Genomic DNA, 23,983 nt, shown 5'->3' on the forward strand with positions numbered 1-23,983 from the left:
TCCCCCATGTCTCTCTTCTTCCCAGCCCTCCGTCCTCTCCATCTGTCTCTCTCTGTCTCTCTCCAGTCACCATCTCTGCCTAGCCCCCACTCTCTGTGTCTCTCTTTGTCTCTCTCTCTCTCTGTGCCTCTCTTCCTCTCTCTCCAGAGCGCTCTCTTTGTCTCCATGTGTCTCTCCCCAGTGCCCTCTCTCTTTGTCTCTCTCCCCTCTCTGTTTCTGTGTGTGCCTCCCTTCTCTCCCCAGTCCTGTCTCATGGGTCTCTCTCCCTGTCTCCCCAGTCCTGTTTGTGTCTCTCTCCCTGTCTCCCCAGTCCTGTTTGTGTCTCTCTCCCGGTCTCCCCAGTCCTGTTTGTGTCTCTCTCCCTGTCTCCCCAGTCCTGTCTCATGTGTCTCTCTCCCTGTCTCCCCAGTCCTGTTTGTGTCTCTCTCCCCTGTTCTCCCCAGTCCTGTTTGTGTCTCTCTCCCTGTCTCCCCAGTCCTGTTTGTGTCTCTCTCCCGCTCTCCCCAGTCCTGTTTGTGTCTCTCTCCCTGTCTCCCCAGTCCTGTTTGTGTCTCTCTCCCTGTCTCCCCAGTCCTGTTTGTGTCTCTCTCCCTGTCTCCCCAGTCCGGTCTCATGTGTCTCTCTCCCTGTCTCCCCAGTCCTGTTTGTGTCTCTCTCCCTGTCTCCCCAGTCCTGTTTGTGTCTCTCTCCCTGTCTCCCCGGTCCTGTTTGTGTCTCTCTCCCTGTCTCCCCAGTCCTGTTTGTGTCTCTCTCCCTGTCTCCCTGTCTCCTCTCTGTTTCTGTGTGTGTCTCCCTGTCTCCCCAGTCCTCTCTCTGTGTCTCTCTCCCTGTCTCCCCAGTCCTCTCTCTCTCTGTGTCTCTCTCCCTCTCTCCCCGGTCCTGTTTGTGTCTCTCTCCCTGTCTCCCCAGTCCTGTCTCTGTGTCTCTCTCCCTGTCTCCCCAGTCCTCTCTCTCTGTGTCTCTCTCTCCCTCTCTCTCTCCCCTCCTGTCTCCATGTCTCTCTCTTTCTCTTTCCCAGTCCTCTCTCTCGCTGTCTTTGTCCCTGTCTCCCCCCGAGTCTTGTTTGTGTCTCTCTCCCTCTCTCCTCAGTCTCCTCTCTGTGTCTGTGTGTGTGTGTCCCCCCCCACCCCTCTCTCTCTCCAGTCCTGTCTCTGTGTCTCTTTCTCTTTCCCCAATTCTCTCTCTCTCTCTGTCTTTCTCCCCCCCCCCCTCTCTCCAGTCCTGTCTCTATCTCTTTCCCCAATTCTCTCTCTCTCTGTGTCTTTCTCCCCCCCCCCCTCTCTCTCTCTCCAGTCCTGTCTCTGTGTCTCTTTCTCTTTCCCCAATTCTCTCTCTCTCTCTGTGTCTTTCTCCCCCTCCCCTCTCTCTCTCTCCAGTCCTGTCTCTGTGTCTCTTTCTCTTTGCCCAATTCTCTCTCTCTCTCTCTCTCTTTCTCCTCCCCCCTCTCTCTCTCTCCAGTCCTGTCTCTGTGTCTCTTTCTCTTTGCCCATTTCTCTCTCTCTCTCTCTCTCTCTTTCTCCTGCCCCCTCTCTCTCTCTCCAGTCCTGTCTCTGTGTCTCTTTCTCTTTCCCCATTTCTCTCTCTCTCTCTCTCTTTCTCCTCCCCCCTCTCTCTCTCTCCAGTCCTGTCTCTGTGTCTCTTTCTCTTTCCCCATTTCTCTCTCTCTCTCTGTCTTTCTCCCTCCCCTCTCTCTCTCTCCAGTCCTGTCTCTGTGTCTCTTTCTCTTTGCCCAATTCTCTCTCTCTCTCTTTCTCCTCCCCCCTCTCTCTCTCTCCAGTCCTGTCTCTGTGTCTCTTTCTCTTTGCCCAATTCTCTCTCTCTCTCTTTCTCCTCCCCCCTCTCTCTCTCTCCAGTCCTGTCTTTGTGTCTCTTTCTCTTTCCCCAATTCTCTCTCTCTCTCTGTCTTTCTCCTCCCCCCTCTCTCTCTCTCCAGTCCTGTCTCTGTGTCTCTTTCTCTTTCCCCAATTCTCTCTCTCTCTCTGTCTTTCTCCTCCCCCCCTCTCTCTCTCTCCAGTCCTGTCTCTGTGTCTCTTTCTCTTTGCCCAATTCTCTCTCTCTCTCTGTCTTTCTCCTCCCCCCTCTCTCTCTCTCCAGTCCTGTCTCTGTGTCTCTTTCTCTTTGCCCAATTCTCTCTCTCTCTGTGTCTTTCTCCTCCCCCCTCTCTCTCTCTCCAGTCCTGTCTCTGTGTCTCTTTCTCTTTGCCCAATTCTCTCTCTCTCTCTTTCTCCTCCCCCCTCTCTCTCTCTCCAGTCCTGTCTCTGTGTCTCTTTCTCTTTGCCCAATTCTCTCTCTCTCTGTGTCTTTCTCCTCCCCCCTCTCTCTCTCTCCAGTCCTGTCTCTGTGTCTCTTTCTCTTTGCCCAATTCTCTCTCTCTCTCTGTCTTTCTCCTCCCCCCTCTCTCTCTCACCAGTCCTGTCTCTGTGTCTCTTTCTCTTTCCCCAATTCTCTCTCTCACTCTTTCTCCTCCCCCCTCTCTCTCTCTCCAGTCCTGTCTCTGTGTCTCTTTCTCTTTCCCCAATTCTCTCTCTCTCTCTTTCTCCCCCCCCCCCTCTCTCTCTCCAGTCCTGTCTTTGTGTCTCTTTCTCTTTCCCCAATTCTCTCTCTCTCTCTCTCTTTCTCCTCCCCCCCCCTCTCTCTCTCCAGTCCTGTCTCTGTGTCTCTTTCTCTTTGCCCAATTCTCTCTCTCTCTGTGTCTTTCTCCCCCCCCCCCCAACCCCCCCCCCCTCTCTCTCTCTCTCCAGTCCTGTCTCTGTGTCTCTTTCTCTTTCCCCAACTCTGTCTCTCTCTGTCTTTCTCCCTGTCTCCCCAGTCCTGTTCGTGTCTCTCTCCCTATTTTCCCAGTCGCCTTTCTCTGTCTCTCTCTGTCTTTCTCCCCGTCTCCCCAGTCTTCTCTCTCTCTGTGTGTCTCTCTTTCTCTCTTTCCGGTCCTCTCTCTCTCTTTCTCTCTTTCCAGTCCTCTCTCTCTCTCTCTTTCCCCTTCTCCTTCACCTACTCTTCTTCAGTCATAGCTTTTGAAGACAGAACAGGGAAAAGAAAAAAAAAAAAAAAAAAAAAAGAGGAGAAGAAGAAGAAAGAAAGAACTTAGAAAGAAAACAGTTGGGCCATTTCTGTGCAGTTACTGTGTGGGCAGATGATGATGATAAGACTTAAAACCGCATGCTGAGCTCAGCCAAACAGGTGATGGATGGACTGACAACAGCACACCTTTGCTCTGAGCTCCCTTGAAGGAGGAAAGAACAGGCATTTTGGCCTACGTGCTTCCACCAGTGTAAGCCGGCAGCGCAAAAGTCATCTGTTTGGGCTCACTTTGTTTTGGCAGTTTTTTAAGTGTTCCTCTTCCTCAGCATAGACGGATCTCTCTCTGTGTCTCTCTGATGCAAAAAGATGTGTTGAAAAGTAGCCTCACGTTCACACTCACAGCCTGCCTTGTGCTGGGGGTGATAATGGATGGACTGTTACACGAAGGAATCATCAGACTTGGGGTAAAAAAAAAAAAAAGACTGCTTCTTCTACCACCAACCACTGTTATATATATAGTACTTGAACGACTACTACTGCTGATGTTGGTGATACTAAAGGCCTGACATGATGATTTTATGCTAGTGTTTATACAACGAGCCTGTGATTGCACAACTTAATTTCCATGTGGATTAATAAAGTGTTTTTGATTGATTGATTGATTGATTTTTTTTTTTTTTTTTGACAAGCAGATTGGTCAGTTATCTGCTCATCCCTCCCACACTCCCCTCCCATCCCTCCCTCCAGCCCCCCCACCCTGACCCCCCATCCCCCCGCCCTCCAGCCCCCCCGCCCTCACACACACCCCTCCTTTTTTTTTCTCTTTTTCTGAAAGCAGATACTGTGTTGGATAGGCGGATCAGCCTGTACACTTTGACGCCTCTTTGAAACTGAATTTGTTGTATTTGTATTATTTGAATTTGTATTCTTCTTCTTGTCACAACAGATTTCTCTGTGTGAAACTCGGGCCGCTCTCCCCAGGGAGAGCGTTTCGCTACACTGAGACTAGCGCCACTCATTTTGTTTTAGTTTTTTTTTTTTTTTTCTGCCTGCAATTTTATTTGTTTTTCTATCGAAGTGGATTTTTTTTTACAGAATTTTGCCAGGGACAACCCTTTTGTTGCCGTGGGTTCTTTTGCGTGTACTAAATGCATGCTCGGTTTATCGTTTCATCCGAATGACTAGCGTCCAGACCACCGCTCAAGGTCTAGTGGAGGGGGAGAAAACGCTGGTGACTGCCGGTGTGAGTTGAACCAAACCAGTGCGTTCAGGTTCTCTTGCTTCCCAGGCACGTGTCACCTCTAGGCCAACACTCCATATGTGTTGATGATTCCACTGCTAACACCACTGATACTGGCAATAGTGGCATGAAGGAGAGAAGATGGTGGTGATAGTCAGGTGAAGGTTTTCCTTGAGGAGTGCTTGTGGAAGGGGGTGAGAGTCCTGGAACAGCAGGGAGTGATTAGATAGCTTGAGTGCCAACGTGTGATTGGGGGGCAGGGAAGGGAAAATGGAAAAACAAGAGAGGCAAGGCCTTCAAGACTCACTTGTGATACACTTTAAAAAAAAAAAATCTAATCGTTAAAATGTGTTCTGTATTTGTTATTATAAAGCTTCACGTTTAAAAAAAAAGGAAAAGAAAAAAAAAAGTCCTAACCAAATTCGAATTAAGTCCCCTAGCATTAATTACAGAGTACTTTCCCTTTTTTACTATCTGCACCAAAACGTTTGCAAAATAAATAAAACTTCCATGCTTAGCAAAAGAAGTTCCTGTTTGAACAAAAAATGATAAATATGACTGCTCTTGTTGTTGGGTCAGAATATGAGATCAAAGTGCCAAGTTTAGAGAATACAAAAAAATATAAATATAACAGTAAATGCAGTTTGCATATAATTAGGCTTCATTTTTTAAAATTTTTTGTGCCCATCCCAGAGGTGCAATATTGTTTTAACTCACTCAGTACGGCCAGTCCTCTCTTCTCCTCTACACAGACCTCTCGGACGTCCAGTGGGTGTCTGAATGACCCAACCTTTAGCTTCCGTCGTCAGAATTGTGGTATTCTTTGTCAACATTCACCTCTTCAGTACAAGAGCCTTCCGCTTGCAATATTTTGATGATGGTAATTGGGGTGAAATGCTGTTAATGTCGTCTCTTTCGCTGTTTGTATGGAGAGAGTTAAACAAGATGACTGGAAAGAACTGAATTTTTCCTATTTTTATGCCTAATTTGGTGTCAACTGACAAAGTATTTGCAGAGAAAATGTCAATGTTAAAGTTTACCACGGACACACAGACACACGGACACACACACACACACACACACAGACAACCGAACACCGGGTTAAAACATAGACTCACTTTGTTTACACAAGTGAGTCAAAAAATGGAAAGGCTTGCATTTGGAAGAAACAACACCTAATGCATTTAGGTGTGAGTGCTCACCTCCCATACTCCCCCCACCCCCACCCCTCCTCTCTGTCTGTCACACACACACCAACATATCAGTGTTATTCTTGTGTGTGTGTGTGTGTGTGTGTGTATGTGCGCTTACAGTTTCACATGTGCGTATACATGTATTTACGCTCATGCTTGCACACACACACACACACACACACGCGCACACACGCACACACACACACACACACACACAGAGCATGATATACTCTCCATAAACACACTGGCCACTTTTCCCTTATTTTGTTCATGAAATCCTGATCCAGCGCCCCGCCCTCACCGACCCCCCCCCCCCCCAACACACACACCTCCCATTCCAGCTTCCAACCCACTTCCCCGCCCCTCCGGTTTTTTGTTTGTTTGTTTGTTTGTTTTTTGTTTGGTTTTATTTTAAACCCCATTCCAATATCACTCGAAGTGAAAAGACATAAAAGTAATGAACAACAACATGCACACACCATCACACATACCTTCCCATCTTGCTTCCACTTCCTTCACACACCCCCCCCCCCCCCTTCCCCAATAATTAAAAAAATCACCCAAAAAACTATCAGTGATGTTATGCCACACTACACCTCTTCCTTGATGTGGATGATAATCGCTCTGACCCGTGTTAAGAGGGATGATGCTAGAAGGGTGTGTGTTGGTATACATGTGGGAATATGCATGTTTATCTGTTTGCCCTGTTTACTTTTAGAGGGCATTGCACTTCTGGAAAAAAGCAAGAGTGTTTATGATGGTAGCTTTTTGTGTGTGTTATTTTCCTCTTTTTTTTCAAGGGGAAAAATGTGGACCGTGAAAGCAGGATTTTTGGTGGTTTATGAGGTTAAAAGTTTGATGACAGTCTTGTGGGTGGGAGGTGGGGTGGGCGTAAAGGTTTGAGATAAGATGGTGACATTTTGTGCTTGTGCACATACGTCTTGATAATGCTTGATGAATGTGGGGTTGACAACATATGCGTTCATCTTGTATCACTTCGAGAGGAAGAGATGTGAAACCGAGCAAATACACGTGATGATTGGCATGGGTACTGGCGTCAGTTTGACATAAAAGAAAAAAAAAAGATGAACTTAAAGAAGAAGCATGCACACATGCATACACATAATTATTCTTGCACGCGCACGTGCACGCACACGCACACGCACACACACACACGCACACACACGTACACACACACACACACACACCACACACACACACACACACACACACACACACTGACACACAAGCGTGCACATGAACACACAGACACAGACACACACATGCACACACAAACACACGCACGCACACATATGCACACATACGCACACACACACACACACACACACACGCACACATACGCCCACACACACACACACACCACACACACACACACACACACACACTGACACACAAGCGTGCACATGAACACACAGACACACACACGCACAAACACACACACACACACACACACGCACACATACGCACACATACGCACACACTCCCCAGAATGGTATCTCTGATTAAACCTTACTGCAGATGATGATGGCGGTGATAGTTTGTTGTCCTCATTCAAATATCTGTTGATCTTCACAGTGCAGTCATTCATCAGTAATGGTTCCCCCGACTCTTGTCTTTGCTGTACCCCTGAAAACAGAGTATGGCTGCCTACATGGCGAGGTAAAAATCCACGTGTGCACACGAGAGTGAACGTAGGAGTTGCAGCCTACGGACGAAGAAGTCTTTGCTAAATCATGGAGCTGGATGTGACAGTTGCTTTTATTGACTCACTTGTGTAAACAAAGTGAGTCTATGTTTTAACCCGGTGTTCGGTTGTCTGTGTGTGTGTGTGTGTGTGTCTGTGTGTCCGTGGTAAACTGTAACATTGACATTTTCTCTGCAAATACTTTGTCAGTTGACACCAAATTTGTCATAAAAATAGGAAAAATTCAGTTCTTTCCGTTCATCTTGTTTAAAACAATATTGCACCTCTGGATGGGCACAAAAAGAATAAAAAATTAAGCCTAATTATATGCAAACTGCATTTACTGTTTATATTTTTTGTATTCTCTAAACTTGGCACTTTGATCTGATATTCTGACCCAACAACAAGAGCAGTCATTATTATCATTTTTTTGTTCAAACAGGAACTTCTTTTGCTAAGCATGGAAGTTTTATTTATTTTGCAAACGTTTTGGTGCAGGTAGTAAAAAAGGGAAATTACTCTGTAATTAATGCTTGGGGACTTAATTTATCACAAGTGAGTCTTGAAGGCCTTGCCTCTCTTGTTGTCAGATGTTTCAACACCTCTGGTGGGTACATGACTGTCGGGAGGGTGTTCTGACAAAAGGATTTTTAACACTTTCGGTGACCGTTTTTCCGAGTTTACAAGATATATTTGGTTTTATAACTGCACCCATCATTTGCTTTAGTCTTCTGTGTTTATTTTGTGCACGTTCCTTGACACATTTCTGCCATACCGTATTCAAACTGATCCATTTATTATTAACTCTCTCCATACGAACGGCGAAAGAGACGACGTTAACAGCGTTTCATGCCAGTTAACCATCATCAGAATATTGCAAGCGGAAGGCTCTTATACTGAAGAGGTGAATGTTGATAAAGAATACCACAATTCTGACGACGGAAGCTAAAAGGTTGGGTCATTGAGACACCCACTGGACATCCGAGGGGTCTGTGTAGAGGAGAAGAGAGGACTGGCCGTACTGAGTGAGTTAACTCTGCCGAAAAGTTGTCTGAACAAAAGCAGTGCAGACTCAGAGAAGCCAGTCGGTGGTGGGTTGCCCGTGTCATCTCATGACCTACTTCTGGCTTTTGCAATTAATTGCAATGTTTTTAAAAGCGAATATGTGAAATGCTTTTATTTGAGAACATATGTTTATTACTCTTGTTTAATCAAGTAATCCGCGTGTGTGGGGTGGGTGGGGGTGGGTGGGTGCGGGTGTGTGCTGATTATCTGGTTGCAGTTTTCCGTAATGTATCTTTATTCTTATCTTATCTATTATAATCAGTGTGCAGTATAGTAGGCTATGTTTATAATTATATTCAAATAGTGTTTCTTAATTCTATCTGTTTTTACATTAAGAATACCAGTTATTACCTGCAGTGTGTGGATGTATGTATGAAACGGTGTATAAGATATTTTTTACATTTGTATCTTCGTAATATTCATAAAAGCTGTTGTTGACTTGTACAGTTATAGTCCCCATGTTGTTTACTTGTCTATGTTGTGATAATGCACCTGACCAAATTTCTTCTGTTGGAGATAATAAAGTTATTCTTATGGTTTAAACAGTATTTTATTTGGAACATGTCACAATACAACACAGATATCGATGAACAGGACAACAAGAAAATCTTATATAAAGTCCTGTCCTGACACATGTACATACTGAATATGTGACGGATGTCATCATAACTAGAAGACATGAACATACATGAGTTTTGAACAAAACTAAGCTGAGATATAAATAAAGTGAAGAAAATGAATAAAAAACGAGTGGTGGAGGAAGAAATCAATAGAGAGAGAACGAGAAGCATCAACGCTGGGGCACAAGCACAGCAAGACTTAACTTGGCCGACAAACGAAGCGGCGAGGGCCAACCGTCCCGCGGAGAAAAAAAAAAGAAAAAAAAAGGCAAGCACGCAAGTTATTCTTATCTTTGTGAGCGACAAAAGGTCCACCACAAAAGTGGGCTGCACACACTCCCTAGTTTTGGTCTTTATCAAAACAGTTTGTGCAGGGATTTTTTTTCCCCCCCCCCTATCCCACTTATCAAACAGCTTGTATTGTTTTACTGTCTATTTCACCAGGTGATATAAATGGTCGAGGTTATCTTCTTCTTCTTCTTCTGCGTTCACTCGTATGCACAGGAGTGGGCTTTTATGTGTATGACCGTTTTTACCCTGCCATGTAGGCAGCCATACTCCGTTTTCGGGGGTGTGCATGCTGGGTATTTTCATGTTTCCGTAACCCATCGAACGCTGACATGGATTACGGGATCTTTAATGTGTGTATTTGATCTTCTGCGTGCGTATACACACGAAGGGGGTTCAGGCACTAGCAGGTCTGCACATATGTTGACCTGGGAGATCGTAAAAATCTCCACCCTTTATCCACCAGGCGCCGTCACCGTGATTCGAACCCGGGACCCTCAGATTGACAGTCCAACGCTTTAACCACTCGGCTGTTGCGCCCGTCAGGTCGAGGTTATGAGACAGCTTGGTGGCAGAATGGTTAAGACGCTCAGCTGCCAATACAGAGAGAGTCCGTGAGGGTGTGGGTTCGAATCCCGCTCTTGCCCTTTCTCCCAAAGTTTGACTGGAAAATGGAACTGAGCATCTAGTCTTTCGGATGAGATGATAAACCGAGGCCTCCTGTGCAGCAGGTACTTGGCGTAATGAAAAAAACCCGTGGCAAGAAAAGTATTGGCAAAATTACGCAAAAAAAGAAATCCACTCATGACAGGTACACAAATATATAAGCATGCACTCAAGGCCTGACTAAGCGTGTTGGGTTATGTTGCTGGTCAGGCATCTGCCCAGCAGATGTGGTGTAGCGTATATATGGATTTGTGCAACAGCCGAATGGTTCAAGCGCTGGACTTTCAATCTGAGGGTCCTGGGTTCGAATCTCGGTGCACCTGGTGGGTAAAGGGTGGAGATTTTTCCGATCTCCCAGGTCAACATATGTGCAGACCTGCTACTGCCTGAACCCCCTTCGTGTGTATGCGCACGCAGAAGATCAAATACGCACGTTAAAGATCCTGTAATCCATGTCAGCGTTCGGTGGGTTACGGAAACAAGAATATACCCAGCATGCACACCCCCGAAAACGGAGTATGGCTGCCTACATGGCGGGGTAAATAAAAAAAAACAAAAAACGGTCATACATGTAAAATGTTACATGTCTGTCTGAGTGTGTATGTGTGTATGTGTGTGATTCTGAAATCTGATTGAATGACACAGGAAACGAATGATGAGCGCCCAGTGGCAGCCGTCAGTCGGCTCTACCCAGGTAGGCAGCCTGTGGTGCAAATGTCCCCGTGTATGTAAAGCGCTTAGAGCTTGGTCTCTGACCGAGGATAGGCGCTATACAAGTATCCACATCAATCAATCAATCAAAAACTCAGTGACGCCTCTTTGAGAAAGCGAAAGTGAAAGTGAAACTTTTGTTTTTCTGTCTCTTCCACCAGGAGGTGATCCGGACGGTCGGGGGGCCCAGCGAGCTCTCCCGCCTGGTGCAGAAGTTGGCCGCCCAGCTGCTGGGGGGTCGCGGGGGGTCCAAGGTCAGGGGTCAGGGTGAAGGTCAGGGGCTGGTGGTGGGAGGCCCCGGGGTGGAGGCGCTGTTCCTGAACTGTGTGCGGGTGGTGAACAACCTGGCCATGGACATCAAGAGTCAGCCCCAGCTGGAGGTGGGTGTGTGTGTGTGGGGTGTAGGGGTGTGTGTATGTGTGTGTGTGAGGAATAGAATAGAACAATTTTTTTTGTCATTAAACCTGATGGTTTTTAAGACACAAGTAAGTAAATGAATGTGTGTGGTGTGTGTGTGTGTGTGTGTTGGGGAATGGGTGGGGTTGATGTGTGTGTGTGTGTTGTGGAGGGAGGGAGGTGGGTGGGGTATTGATGTGTGTGTGTGTTGTTGTGGGGTGTGTGTGGGTGTGGATGTGTGTGGGGGTGGGGTGGGGTTGTGTGTGTGTGTGTGTTTGTGGGTTGGGGGGGGGTTGTGTGTGTGTGGGTGTGGTTGTGGTGTGTGGGGTGGTGGGGTTGTGTGTGTGTGTTGGGGGTGGGGTGTGTTGTGTGTGTTGGGGGGGGGTGTGTGGTGGGGGGTGGGGTTTGTGTGTGTGTGTTGGGGGGTGGGGTTTGTTGTGTGTTGGGGTGGGTTGTGTGTGTGTTGGGGGTGGGGTGTGTGTGTGTGTTGGGGGGGTGGGGTTTGTGTGTGTGGGGGGTGGGGTTTGTGTGTGTTGGGGGGTGGGGTTTGTGTGTGTTGTGGGTGTTGTGTGTGGTGGGGTGGGGGGGGGTGTTGTGTGTGTGGGGGTTGGGTGGTGGGGTTTGTGTGTGTTGGGGGGTGGGGTTGTGTGTGTGTGTTTGGGGCCAGGGGCTGGGGACATAAAGAGTCAGCCGCAGCTGGAGGTGTGTGTTGTGTGTGTGTGTTGGTGGTTGGTGGTCTGTGTGTTTCTGTTTGTGTTTTTGCATGTCTGTGTGTGTCTGTATTTGTGTGTGTTTGGGGCCGGGGGCCATATGTATGTGGCGTGTGTGTGTGTGTGGGGGGGGGGAGGTGAGAGTGAATGTGTCAGGGGAGGAAGGTGATGTGTGTGTTGGGGGGATTGGGGGGGTGTGGGGGGGGGTGGGGGGGGGAGCGAGTGAGCATGTGTGTGGAGGCAGGGGATGGTGTTTGTTAGGGGTTTTGGGGGGTGGGGGGGGAGTGAAGAGTGTGTGTGTGTGAAGTGCTGAGTGAGGAGGGGTGTGGGGGGACACACACACACACACACACACACACACACACACACACACACACACACCCCACCCGCCCCCCACCCCTACCTCTCTCAAAAATAGGCAAACTATCCACAAGACACAACACGACACAACACAACACAACACAACCACTTGCACAGTTTTGTGCTTGTACCTACACCCCTGTGTGTCCATGACGAGAACCCCTTTCAGCACCCAATTTTGTGCTTGTACGTATGTACTTCCCTGTAGTATCCATGACGATTACTCCTTTCAACACCTCATTTTGTGCATGTACGTATGTACGTTATAGTTTTACTTATGCATATGTGTCAGTGACGATGACCCCTTTCAGCACCCCATTTTGCACACGTACCCACGTCCCTGTGTACCCATGATGACAACCCTTTCAACGCCTCATTTTGTGCATATGTACATAATCTGTGTATCCATGATGATGACCCCTTTTAACACCTCATTTTGTGCATGTACCGGTACATATCTTTGTATGATTGATGATGACCCCATTCAACACGTCGTTTTGTGCATGTTCGTATATGTACATATCTGTGTGATTCTGTTATGATGGCCCCATTCAGCACCCCATTTTGTGCATGTACCCACATCCCTGTGTATTCATGTTGACAACCCCTTTCAACGCCTCTTGTGTACGTACATATGTACATCCCTGTGTATCCATGACGCCAGCCCCTTTCAACGCACCATTTTGTGTATGTACATATGTATGTACATCACTGTGTATCTATGATGATGACCCCCTTTCAACACTCCATTTTGTGCATGTACCCCATGTCACTGTGAATCCATAACAATCAACACCTAATTTTGAGTATGCACATATGTACATCCCTGTGGTATCCATGACGATGACTCCTTTCAACACCCCATTCTGGACATGTACATATGACTGATATGTACATCCCTGTGTATCCATGACGATGACCCTTTCAACACGGCATTTTGTGTACGTACCCACTTCCCTGTGAATCCGTGATGATGACTCCTTTCAACAACCCTGTTTTGCACACACACACGTTATCTGACGTCCCCTGTGTATCCATGACGACGACCTCCTGCCGACAGGGCAGCCTCCCGGCGCTGACGGACCTGCTGATGACGGAGGGGATCTCGGAGACGGTGACGCTGGCCTGCCTGCAGCCGCTGACCAACGTGGCGACGACGCCGACCTACCATGGCCACTACACGCGGCTGCTGCAACAGCTGTACTGCTTCCTGGACACCAGCCAGAGCACTCCCCTGCGGCTCCAGTGCCTGAAGCTGCTGGTTAACCTGTCCCTCAACGCCGACATGGTGCCCCACATGCTGGCTGCCAAGGTGGGTGTGGGTGGTGGTAGTGGTAGTGCGTGTGTGTGTGTGTGTGTGATTTATACAGATGTTCATTACGAGAGGGACATTTTCAGACGGGCTCAGTAGCAGAGTGGTTGAAGCAGACTTTCTTCTTCTCCTCTTCTTCTTCGTTTGTGGGCTGCAACTCACATGTTCACTTGTATGTACACGAGTGGGCTTTTACGTGTGTGACCGTTTCTACCCCGCCATGCTGGTAGCCACACAGCATTTTCAGGGGTGTGCATGCTATGTTCTTGTTTCCATAATTCACCGAACGCTGACATGGATTACAGGATCTTTAACGTGCGTGTTTGATCTTCTGCGTGCGTATACACACGAAGGGGGTTCAGACACTAGCAGGTCTGCATATATGCTGACCTGGGGGATTGGAAAAATCTCCACCCTTTACCCACCAGGCGCCGTTACCAAGATTTGAACGCGGGACCCTCAGATTTAAAGTCCTACACTTAAACCACTCGGCTATTGCGCCCGTTGTGTGTGTGTGTGTGTGTGTGTGCGTGTGTGTGTGTGTGCTGTATACAAATGTTCATTATGAGAGGGACATCTTCAGAGATGCCAACTGTTATGATTTCACAGTATTTTGTTAATCTCGATTGCAGTTTGTTCCAACGGTACTCCAGTGTCAAAATTGTTCGAGTCCTATTTTTGACTACATAACGTAACATTACCCAGACGCTCTAGACGTATTGATCATGACGCCAGGGCAGTCAGTACCAACCTAAGTCTCACGTGACAATGCTCAGCTAGTCATGCTCATTTTTACATTGAAACAACACTGAGTGGACCAGTCAGCTTAATCATATGCCCGAACAAGAGAGAGAGCGGCTGAGTCAAGTTGCGTCTGGGTCAAACAGCGTCTTTGCCTGTTTGCTGATGTGGCTTGGACTCCGAGTGTTCCTCCCAAGTTCAAAACGTTCTCATGAAATTTCCTGATTGTTCCCACACACACTTGACAGGGCTTGGCATTTCTGAGTGTGGGGGGGTTTTTTTGGTGTGGTGGGGTGCGTGAGTGCATGTGTTTGTATGTGTGTGCTTGTGCTGTGTACAAACGTTCATAATGAAAGGGACATCTTCATTTGCCCAGAAACATTTTCCCTGACCACACTGGGGAAAAAAACCAAAGACGCAGAAAGATGTACACTTCCCACTGTAGAACATCTTCCCACATCTTTTTCTGCCCTATGTTGTTGTTCTGCAGTTTTGGACTGCCATCCCCACATTCATTTGCATGTTGGCTTCTAAGTGATTGACTGTGTTTTTACCTGTCTTGTTTTTGGGAGTATGCATGCTGGAAATGTTCTTGTTTCCATAAACAATAACGATGCACAATACAATACACAAACTTTATTGTCTATACTTTGGTACAGAGATTTTCTTTTTGGCAGCAGCACATGTCCAGCATAAGAAGAAAACAACAAACAAATAAAATGAATAGAAAATAAAAAGATAAATTAGATAAATTAAATGGCACCAAATGGAAATACCTATATACAAATATACAGATTACTGAAATTTACGTGCCTCTCCATTTCAGTCAGCCAAACCGCATTGCACATCTACACACACACACCACGCACACACACACCACGCACACACACATGCACACGTACACTCTCTCTCATCCCCTCTCTCTCTGTCTCTCTCTTCACAAGAAATGCAACTAAACCTCCAAATGGTGGGTTCTTTAATGTGCACATTTGATTTTGACCTGTGTATGCACAGGGAGGGGGGGTTCAGGCATTAGATCTGCACATATGTTGACCTGGGAGACTGGGGGGAAAAAAAGACCCAACTCCACCATTAGATCTGCTGAAACTGGGAATTCACCTCAGAAAACTCCGGCAAATGTGTGGCGCTCTGTTTGGCCACCACATGTGGAGTGATGGCATAGAGGTAACGCGTCCGCCTAGGAAGCGAGAGAATCTGAGCGCGCTGGTTCGAATCACGGCACAGCCCCCGAAATTTTCTCCCCCTCCACTAGACCTTGAGTGGTGGTCTGGATGCTAGTCATTCGGATGAGACGATAAACTGAGGTCCCGTGTGCAGCATGCACTTAGCGCACGTAAAAGAACCCACGGCAACAAAAGGGTTGTTCCTGGCAAAATTCTGTAGAAAAATCCACTTCGATAGGAAAAACAAATAAAACTGTGCACAGGAAAAAATACAAAAAAATGGGTGGCGCTGTAGTATGGCGACGCGCTCTCCCTGGGGAGAGCAGCCCGAATTTCACACAGAGAAATCTGTTGTGATAAAAAGAAATACAAATACAAATACATCCTCCTTTTTGGGATTCAAACCCAGGATCCTCATCTGGAAATTCGAATCCTTCAACCAGTGGGCTGCTGTTCTAAAGCCCTCTTGGATGAGAGAGTGGGGATTTAACTGCCGCAGACCTGCCTAGTACTACGATTTGTCTGTAGTTCCTACGATTCGAGCCCCCAAACTACGGCACTACGGCCAAGTAACAAAAACTACGATTTTGCCAACCGCGAACCTACGATTTCATTTCGCGCTATTCGCAGTTCGCCTGAGGTGTTCTTACCCACTTGTGGGGCTCACGGGAATAGCAATCCGTGACGCCGGAAGCGTTTGCTTGAGGTATTTTCGCGCACGCGTGGACCTCGCAGGAAACACAGTCGTGTGGCAAAGACAGCACTTGTGTTTGAACAATAGCGTGGCGTGGTCAGTTGAACGGAACGACAGCGTCTTGAAAGGATCTCCACTTGAGCGGAAGTTACTGGGGCAAGACACTCATCACTGTAATCAAATTTTAGCCCAGATAGGGACAGCAATTTGATTTGATTTGATTTGATATGGATACTTATGTATTGCCTATCCTCCATCAGAGACCAGGCTCTAAGTGCTTTACAAACTTGGGGGAAATTTGCACAATAGGCTGCTTACTTGGGTAGAGCTGACTGACGGTTACCATAAGATGCTCTTCATTCGTTTCCTATGTCATTCAGTCAGATTTCAGGCATGCACACATACACACTCAGTCAAACATGTACCGTTTTACGTGTATGACCGTTTTGTTTATTTACCCCACCTTGTAGGCAGCCGTACTGTCTTTTCGGGTGTTTGCATTCTGGGTATGTTATTGTGTCCACAACCCACCAGTTGCCTTCTCTTGCTGTTGTGATGATAGGGACAGCTTGTTGCCTCCTGTCTCTGTTGTGATGATAGGGACAGCTTGTTGCCTCCTGTCTCTGTTGTGATGATAGGGACAGCAAGTTGTCTCCTGTCTCTGTTGTGATGATAGGGACAGCAAGTTGCCTCCTGTCTGTGTTGTGATGGTAGGGACAGCAATTTGCCTCCTGTCTGTGTTGTGATGGTAGGGACAGCAAGTTGCCTCCTGTCTCTGTTGTGATGGTAGGGACAGCAATTTGCCTCCTGTCTGTGTTGTGATGGTAGGGACAGCAATTTGCCTCCTGTCTGTGTTGTGATGGTAGGGACAGCAAGTTGCCTCCTGTCTGTGTTGTGATGGTAGGGACAGCAAGTTGCCTCCTGTCTCTGTTGTGATGGTAGGGACAGCAAGTTGCCTCCTGTCTGTGTTGTGATGATAGGGACAGCAAGTTGCCTCCTGTCTGTGTTGTGATGGTAGGGACAGCAAGTTGCCTCCTGTCTCTGTTGTGATGGTAGGGACAGCAAGTTGCCTCCTGTCTGTGTTGTGATGGTAGGGACAGCTTGTTGCCTCCTGTCTGTGTTGTGATCATAGGGACAGCAAGTTGCCTCCTGTCTCTGTTGTGATGATAGGGACAGCAAGTTGCCTCCTCTCCCTGTTGTGATGGTAGGGACAGCAAGTTGCCTCCTGTCTGTGTTGTGATGGTAGGGACAGCAAGTTGCCTCCTCTCTGTGTTGTGATGGTAGGGACAGCAAGTTGCCTCCTGTCTGTGTTGTGATGGTAGGGACAGCAAGTTGCCTCCTGTCTGTGTTGTGATGGTAGGGACAGCAAGTTGCCTCCTGTCTGTGTTGTGATGATAGGGACAGCAAGTTGCCTCCTGTCTGTGTTGTGATGGTAGGGACAGCAAGTTGCCTCCTCTCTGTGTTGTGATGGTAGGGACAGCAAGTTGCCTCCTGTCTGTGTTGTGACGATAGGGACAGCAAGTTGTCTCCTCTCTGTGTTGTGATGATAGGCACAGCAAATTGCCTCCTGTCTGTGTTGTGATGGTAGGGACAGCAAGTTGCCTCCTGTCTGTGTTGTGATGGTAGGGACAGCAAGTTGTCTCCTCTCTGTGTTGTGATGATAGGGACAGCAAGTTGCCTCCTGTCTGTGTTGTGATGGTAGGGACAGCAAGTTGCCTCCTGTCTGTGTTGTGACGATAGGGACAGCAAGTTGTCTCCTCTCTGTGTTGTGATGATAGGCACAGCAAATTGCCTCCTGTCTGTGTTGTGATGGTAGGGACAGCAAGTTGCCTCCTGTCTGTGTTGTGATGATAGGGACAGCAAGTTGTCTCCTCTCTGTGTTGTGATGATAGGGACAGCAAATTGCCTCCTGTCTGTGTTGTGATGATAGGGACAGCAAGTTGCCTCCTGTCTGTGTTGTGATGATAGGGACAGCAAGTTGTCTCCTCTCTGTGTTGTGATGATAGGGACAGCAAGTTGCCTCCTGTCTGTGTTGTGATGGTAGGGACAGCAAGTTGCCTCCTGTCTGTGTTGTGATGATAGGGACAGCAAGTTTCCTCCTGTCTGTGTTGTGATGGTAGGGACAGCAAGTTTCCTCCTGTCTGTGTTGTGATGATAGGGACAGCAAGTTGCCTCCTGTCTCTGTTGTGATGGTAGGGACAGCAAGTTGCCTCCTGTCTGTGTTGTGATGGTAGGGACAGCAAGTTGCCTCCTGTCTGTGTTGTGATGATAGGGACAGCAAGTTGTCTCCTGTCTGTGTTGTGATGGTAGGGACAGCAAGTTGCCTCCTGTCTCTCTGTTGTGATGATAGGGACAGCAAGTTGCCTCCTGTCTCTGTTGTGATGATAGGGACAGCAAGTTGTCTCCTGTCTGTGTTGTGATGGTAGGGACAGCAAGTTTCCACCTGTCTCTGTGTTGTGACGATAGGGACAGCAAGTTGCCTCCTCTCTCTGTTGTGATGATAGGAACAGCAAGTTGCCTCCTGTCTGTGTTGTGATGATAAGGACAGCAAGTTGCCTCCTGTCTGTGTTGTGATGGTAGGGACAGCAAGTTGCCTCCTGTCTCTGTTGTGATGGTAGGGACAGCAAGTTGCCTCCTGTCTCTGTTGTGATGGTAGGGACAGCAAGTTGCCTCCTGTCTCTGTTGTGATGGTAGGGACAGCAAGTTGCCTCCTGTCTCTGTTGTGATGGTAGGGACAGCAAGTTGCCTCCTCTTGCTGTTTTGACAGTCCTAGTCAGACACACGACTTTGGTAGTACATGTTGCACTCCTCACGTGTGGTCCCCCCCCCCCCCCCTCCTTTCCCTTTCCCTTCAGGCCCCGAGCTGTCTTCTGGACCTCCTGGACGTCAACTACAATGCCGACCTTTTGCTGCGCACGGTGACCTTCCTGGCCAATGTCATGGCCATCATGGAGGAGCGGGGTCTCACGCCCTCCACCCTGCCCCCTGACGAGAAAGCTCCATCGCCCGAGACGCTGTTGTCTGCCCTTGTCGCCCACGGCAGTCGTGAGGTTTTGCGCAACAAGGTCTACCGGTTGACGCGCCATGATTCGGAGGACGTGTGCTACCAGGCCTCACGTCTGTACAAGTACGTGTCGTCCAAGTGAGCGCATTTGATTGAACTTGCTAGCCTGTTGTAAAGTTTTGTTGTGTGTGAAGTTATGGGTCCCCTCCTTTCAAAGGAAGTGGGGGGGCGAGGTGTGTGTTTATGTTGGTAATTTTTTTTTTTTTTTTTTACAGTGTTGGTTGATTTTGGGGTGCATCCCAATGGGTGTTTTTGAAATTGTTATTCAGTCGGCTCAATTAAAAGGAAAGTTATTTGATTCCATTGTTTTTTGGGGGTGGGAGGTTGGGGGTTTGTGTTCAGTTTTTATTTGTTGGGTGCTGTTAAAGAAATAAGACTGTACAAAATTTTACCCAGAAAATGGCTCAGTTTTAAATTTACGTGTGATTTTATTGGACACAGAAAATCATGTTTTTCTTTAATTGTAATAGAAGATGAATGCCAAAGAGAGATACGCAAATTTGAATTTTAAATTAAAAAAAAAAAGGTTTTAGTGACATTTTAGAATATTCTGTTAACAGTTTATGAACAGCTTACTAGGTACAATATTTATATCCAGTGTGCCTATTTAAGTGCTAATGTTCTCATCAGCTGCTTGATAGTATGATGTTTGTCTGTGTTTCTGTTTCTTGTATGTACAAGTGTACAAACTACGCATGTACCCGAGTGTGTGGATGACACTGTAAGGGAGAGAACCAATGTCAAGAGCAGAGAATGCTGGCAGAATGGTTTTAAAATGAGGTGGTTGTGGTTGGTGACGTTTCCAGATTGTCATAGATTGTCACTTTTTTTTTTTATTGTTATTATTATTTTTTAAGTGATTTTTTTTTTAACCACGGTGATCCGAGTGTAGTTTAAATTGTTTAACACACACTCACACACACACACACACGCATGCATATACGCTCACACCCCTTAGAACAAAAAATGATCTGGTGATTCTGTTTGTTGAATATTCAAAAACATAGTCTGGAAACAGTTTTATTTCATTAATACTATTATGTAGCCTATTGTATCCAGGATTTCTATTGTTGATTTTTAAAAAATCAGTTTTTTCTTCTTGGACATTAGATTTGGTGTTTGTTTTTGTTTTTTTTGTTTTGTTTTTTTATAACTTTTTGAAGAGTTAAATGTTTCTTGATCAGATCCACTTGACATTGTAAACATTCTTAACCAAAAAAAAAAAAAAGAAAAAAAAAGTAGTAGATAGATGAATGAACAGTCTTTGCAGGTTGAGTAGGTCTAAAATTTGTATTCAGAGATTTCACTTGTTCTTTATTTGATTGAAATGAAATTATGGTGCTTAGAGCCTCGCCGACCACTGAGGCCATCTCAAGGCTATCGCCGCGTTAATAACTACTACAAGGGTAAAAAAAAAACAAACAACAATTAAAACGAGTCACCACTTCAAACTTTCCACTCCTAAGTTAAAAAAAAAAACTTCCATAGTTTAAAACCTTCAAATCTGGTTAAAAATGTTCACTTCTTTTAAGAAGTCCATCAGCGCCCACGGAGGGACATCACGAAACAAGGTCTTCAATGAAAAAAACAAAATTTCTGTACACCACACACAAAAAATGTAAATGCTGTAATAATAAAACAGTGACTGATCATTCAGTACAGAAAAAGAATGTACAGAACAGTTTAGTTCAGTGTGTCCACATCAATAGTTTTTCACTGTGACAGGAATTTTTTTTCCTGGAAATGTTTTGTTGTACTTAAAAAAAAAAAAAAAAAAAGGTTTGGAAAAAAGTTGCTTTGTTTCTTGTTTTTAAATTAGTTCACTTTTATACGATATTTAATCTGCGTAACATTGTAAATGTTGTTCTTGAAAAAAAACCAAAAAACAACCAACCTTCCTTGTAAAACGAAAACTGAGTAAAAGTGAGTGAATGAGTCCAAGAATGTGCAGATAAGTGTTTCACATGTGATTTCAATTTCATTAAAAAAAAAAAAATGTACATAAAAAAAAAAGTAAATGCAATGGCAATTCAAAATCAAACCATTCTGCAGTGAAATACTACTGAATATGCAGAATACATACTGTTGTCTGGAATTGTTTCATGTGTTAACGTTTTATTTTTTTGATTGATCATGACAAATACACTCCATTGAAATTTGACAGTAATTTGGTTGAATTGAAAATCCACCAATAGTGTAACAATTTTGGTGGAGTTCACTGCAACTTTATATCGTATACTTTTTGTTTCATGTTTTACATTTTAATTGAACATTGAACGTTTAATTTTAGCTTTTTTTTTTCTAAATAGAAATTTTACTTCAATTTATTGATAATTTTTTTATGATAGTAACTGGTTTTTAGTTCATTTGTACGCAGGTGAATAGTTTTATTTATTCTTTTTTTTTTTTTTTACTGGATTCAGTGATTCACTGATTGTTGTCAGTATTGATGCTTCAATATTGTGGTGTGAATTTTTGTCAGTTCTGATGGTTGATGGTTCATTTGGTGGTGTAATTATCTGTCGGTGAACAGAATCTGAATGTCCACTGAAATGTTCGAGGGTGAAAGCTACTTGCTGACAACTGAGTTGCTTCGCTTTGTCTGTTTACATTTTACTCAACGGCCATGACTGAAAGAGATGGAATATGGAAAAAAAAGTCATATATCAAACAAACAACAAAAAAAAGAAGTAATTTTGCAATAAGAAACCTGTGGTGTCAAATAGTAACCGTGTTTCGTATTTACAAGAAAATGTTTCATAGTTTTCAGCTTCTTGGCAAATTTCGTTATCATTTTCATCATAGACGAGGACAGGTTTGAGAGCCGAGTGGTTTGTGTTGGATTTCTATCTGTGGGTCTTTGAGATCTTATAAGTGCAAAATGAGTTTTTTCTGATCTCCCTGGGCAATGCGTGTGTGGACCTGCTGGTGTCCTATGTTCTGTTGTATGTACAGCAAACACGCAGAAGTCAGGCCTGTTAAGATTGTGTATTATGTGTCAGTGGTGTGTTGGCTATGGAAACATGAACATATCCACCACCGTGCACTCACCCCGGAAAATGGAGCGTGGGTGCCAGACAAAAACAGATGTCCACAAAAAACCCACTGCAGAAAACAAGAGAACACTTGGGAGTTGTGGTCCATGAACATACCGAGAAGAAGAAACGGATGAGCAGGTAGACATACATGCATTCATCGCTGCAGATGCTTCCTCAGCAAATCTACCACATATTTTCTGCTTTCAGTACATTTGGTGGATTTGTTTCTCTCTTGAAGACTTCAGCAAGATGAACATTCTCACTTAACTGTCAGGCTGATCAGTTTTTAGCACTGCCTAAAAGTGGTGTTTTATGGCACTGCTTCATACAGTGTTGCTTGCTGTTGTGGGCTTACTGTACAATTCACTCACAAAATGATTCCATGTGTACTGCTACATCCCAGCTACATCTCAAAATTGATGGATGCGTGATTCATGCTACACAATATGTCTAGTCTATGCATCATCCAGTGAGGATTTGGTGGGGAGGTGTGGGTGATATAGCCTGGCTCTTAAGGGTGTTCACCCCCCACACCTCTCTGTAAGAATGGCTTTGGGTTTTATCTTTACGCTTCTGTGCTGAAGTAACAGATATGCAGCTGAATAAGATGTACATGAAAAAAAACAAAAAACAGCTGGAATATTTATGTGAATAGCCTAGTTGTGGTGTCTTCTTTCTCTTGCTGTTTTTGAACAGGAAAATATTTATGTTTGGCTGTTTTTTTGTATTGGGATTTTTAAAACATTTTTTCCGGTTCTGGAAGTTCCAAGGTGCTGCCGTTGTTGTAGCCCAAGAAATGATGGATGCTTGGCCGTTCTGCCGCTGGTGATGTATCGAACCAAAGACCTTGCCTAAATAGTTTGTGTGCTTGATTACTGCCTTGTTATTGATTGAAAACAATTTTTAATTGGATGATGTGTGTTGAGTTTGCTCTGTTTGTAATCTATCATTAATATATGCAAGAAAATGCATTTACATGAAGTACCGATGATCACTACGGATACAATACCATGTCAAAAGTTAACGTGTCCAAATGAAAAAATCAAACAGTTCATCTGACAATGCTTGGCATCTTTTGACATCCATGTTAATGTGTTGTTTTTTTATACATTTAAAAAAAAAAAAAAAATCCGTAAATCACTTATTTTATTTCTTCTGAGACTGGGATGAAGAATAGTCTTCCACAGATGATGCCAGGTGTGTGGTTTATGTTGATGGCGATACAGGTTCAGCAAGTTTTTCTCATGGGTTATATATTTGGTAGTTACCAGAACAGAAAATCATGTACACAGGTTTCTTGTGTTGGTTGTTGATTGTTTCTGTATTCCTTGATTGTAAATGATGGAAACGACGATGCACCAGGAATTATGTTCAGACACCCAGTTACATTTTCCTGGCTAAAAGTTGCAGTTAAATACCAGGCACATTGAAAGTACACTGCCCTTTGTTGATTCCTCTAATGTGGATGCTTTGGACATGTTCTCCACTTTCTGGAAAATTTGTGCTAGATTTTCTCTCATCTGTCGCTTTTTTTTTTTTTTGGTTTTGTATGCGTGTTATGTAAGATTTTGTGAAGAGTATGAAATTATGTATAGAGGGTATGCTTATGTCTATTCAATGTTTTGGTGAAAAATTGACAGAATAAGGTCAACATATAGGCATGTTCTTGGTTTACGTGCAAGAACATGACAGCTGTCCTTTTTTTTTTCCCCTCCCTCTGTCGCTGTCTCTCTAAGATTCTACATGATTGCTATTGAGTTTTTTCAGCACTATGTGGTCAGCTGGGCTACATGCAACCAGGAAAGAAATGGTGGTGTGTTAATTAGCCCGTGTGCAGGCCCAGCACTCTGCTGTGGTGAAAGGCGTGTCAATTACATTTGTTTTGAAAAAAATGTGTTCAGTTATGCATTCAGCAACTAGTTTCATGAGGTTTTAGCTTGTCATTTCTTTCTTTCTTTCCCCTCCCAAGAACTTTGCA

The 23,983-nt window shown here is 45.2% G+C and overlaps 1 protein-coding gene across 1 annotated transcript in view; it reads left to right on the forward strand.

Annotated features, from left to right (window-relative positions):
• LOC143284839 (uncharacterized) overlaps positions 1-23,297 on the forward strand; it is a 44,864-nt gene extending 21,567 nt beyond the window's left edge. Inside the window, exons 3-5 of the mRNA XM_076591905.1 lie at positions 10,668-10,886; positions 13,033-13,284; positions 18,759-23,297. Of these exons, the coding sequence (XP_076448020.1) occupies positions 10,668-10,886; positions 13,033-13,284; positions 18,759-19,049 (762 nt within the window). The 3' untranslated portion in view covers positions 19,050-23,297. The remainder of the gene's footprint in view (positions 1-10,667; positions 10,887-13,032; positions 13,285-18,758) is intronic.
• The last annotated feature ends 686 nt before the right edge of the window (positions 23,298-23,983 follow it).

This window comes from Babylonia areolata, chromosome 8 (genome assembly GCF_041734735.1).
Source record: "Babylonia areolata isolate BAREFJ2019XMU chromosome 8, ASM4173473v1, whole genome shotgun sequence".
NCBI lineage: Eukaryota > Metazoa > Mollusca > Gastropoda > Neogastropoda > Buccinidae > Babylonia > Babylonia areolata.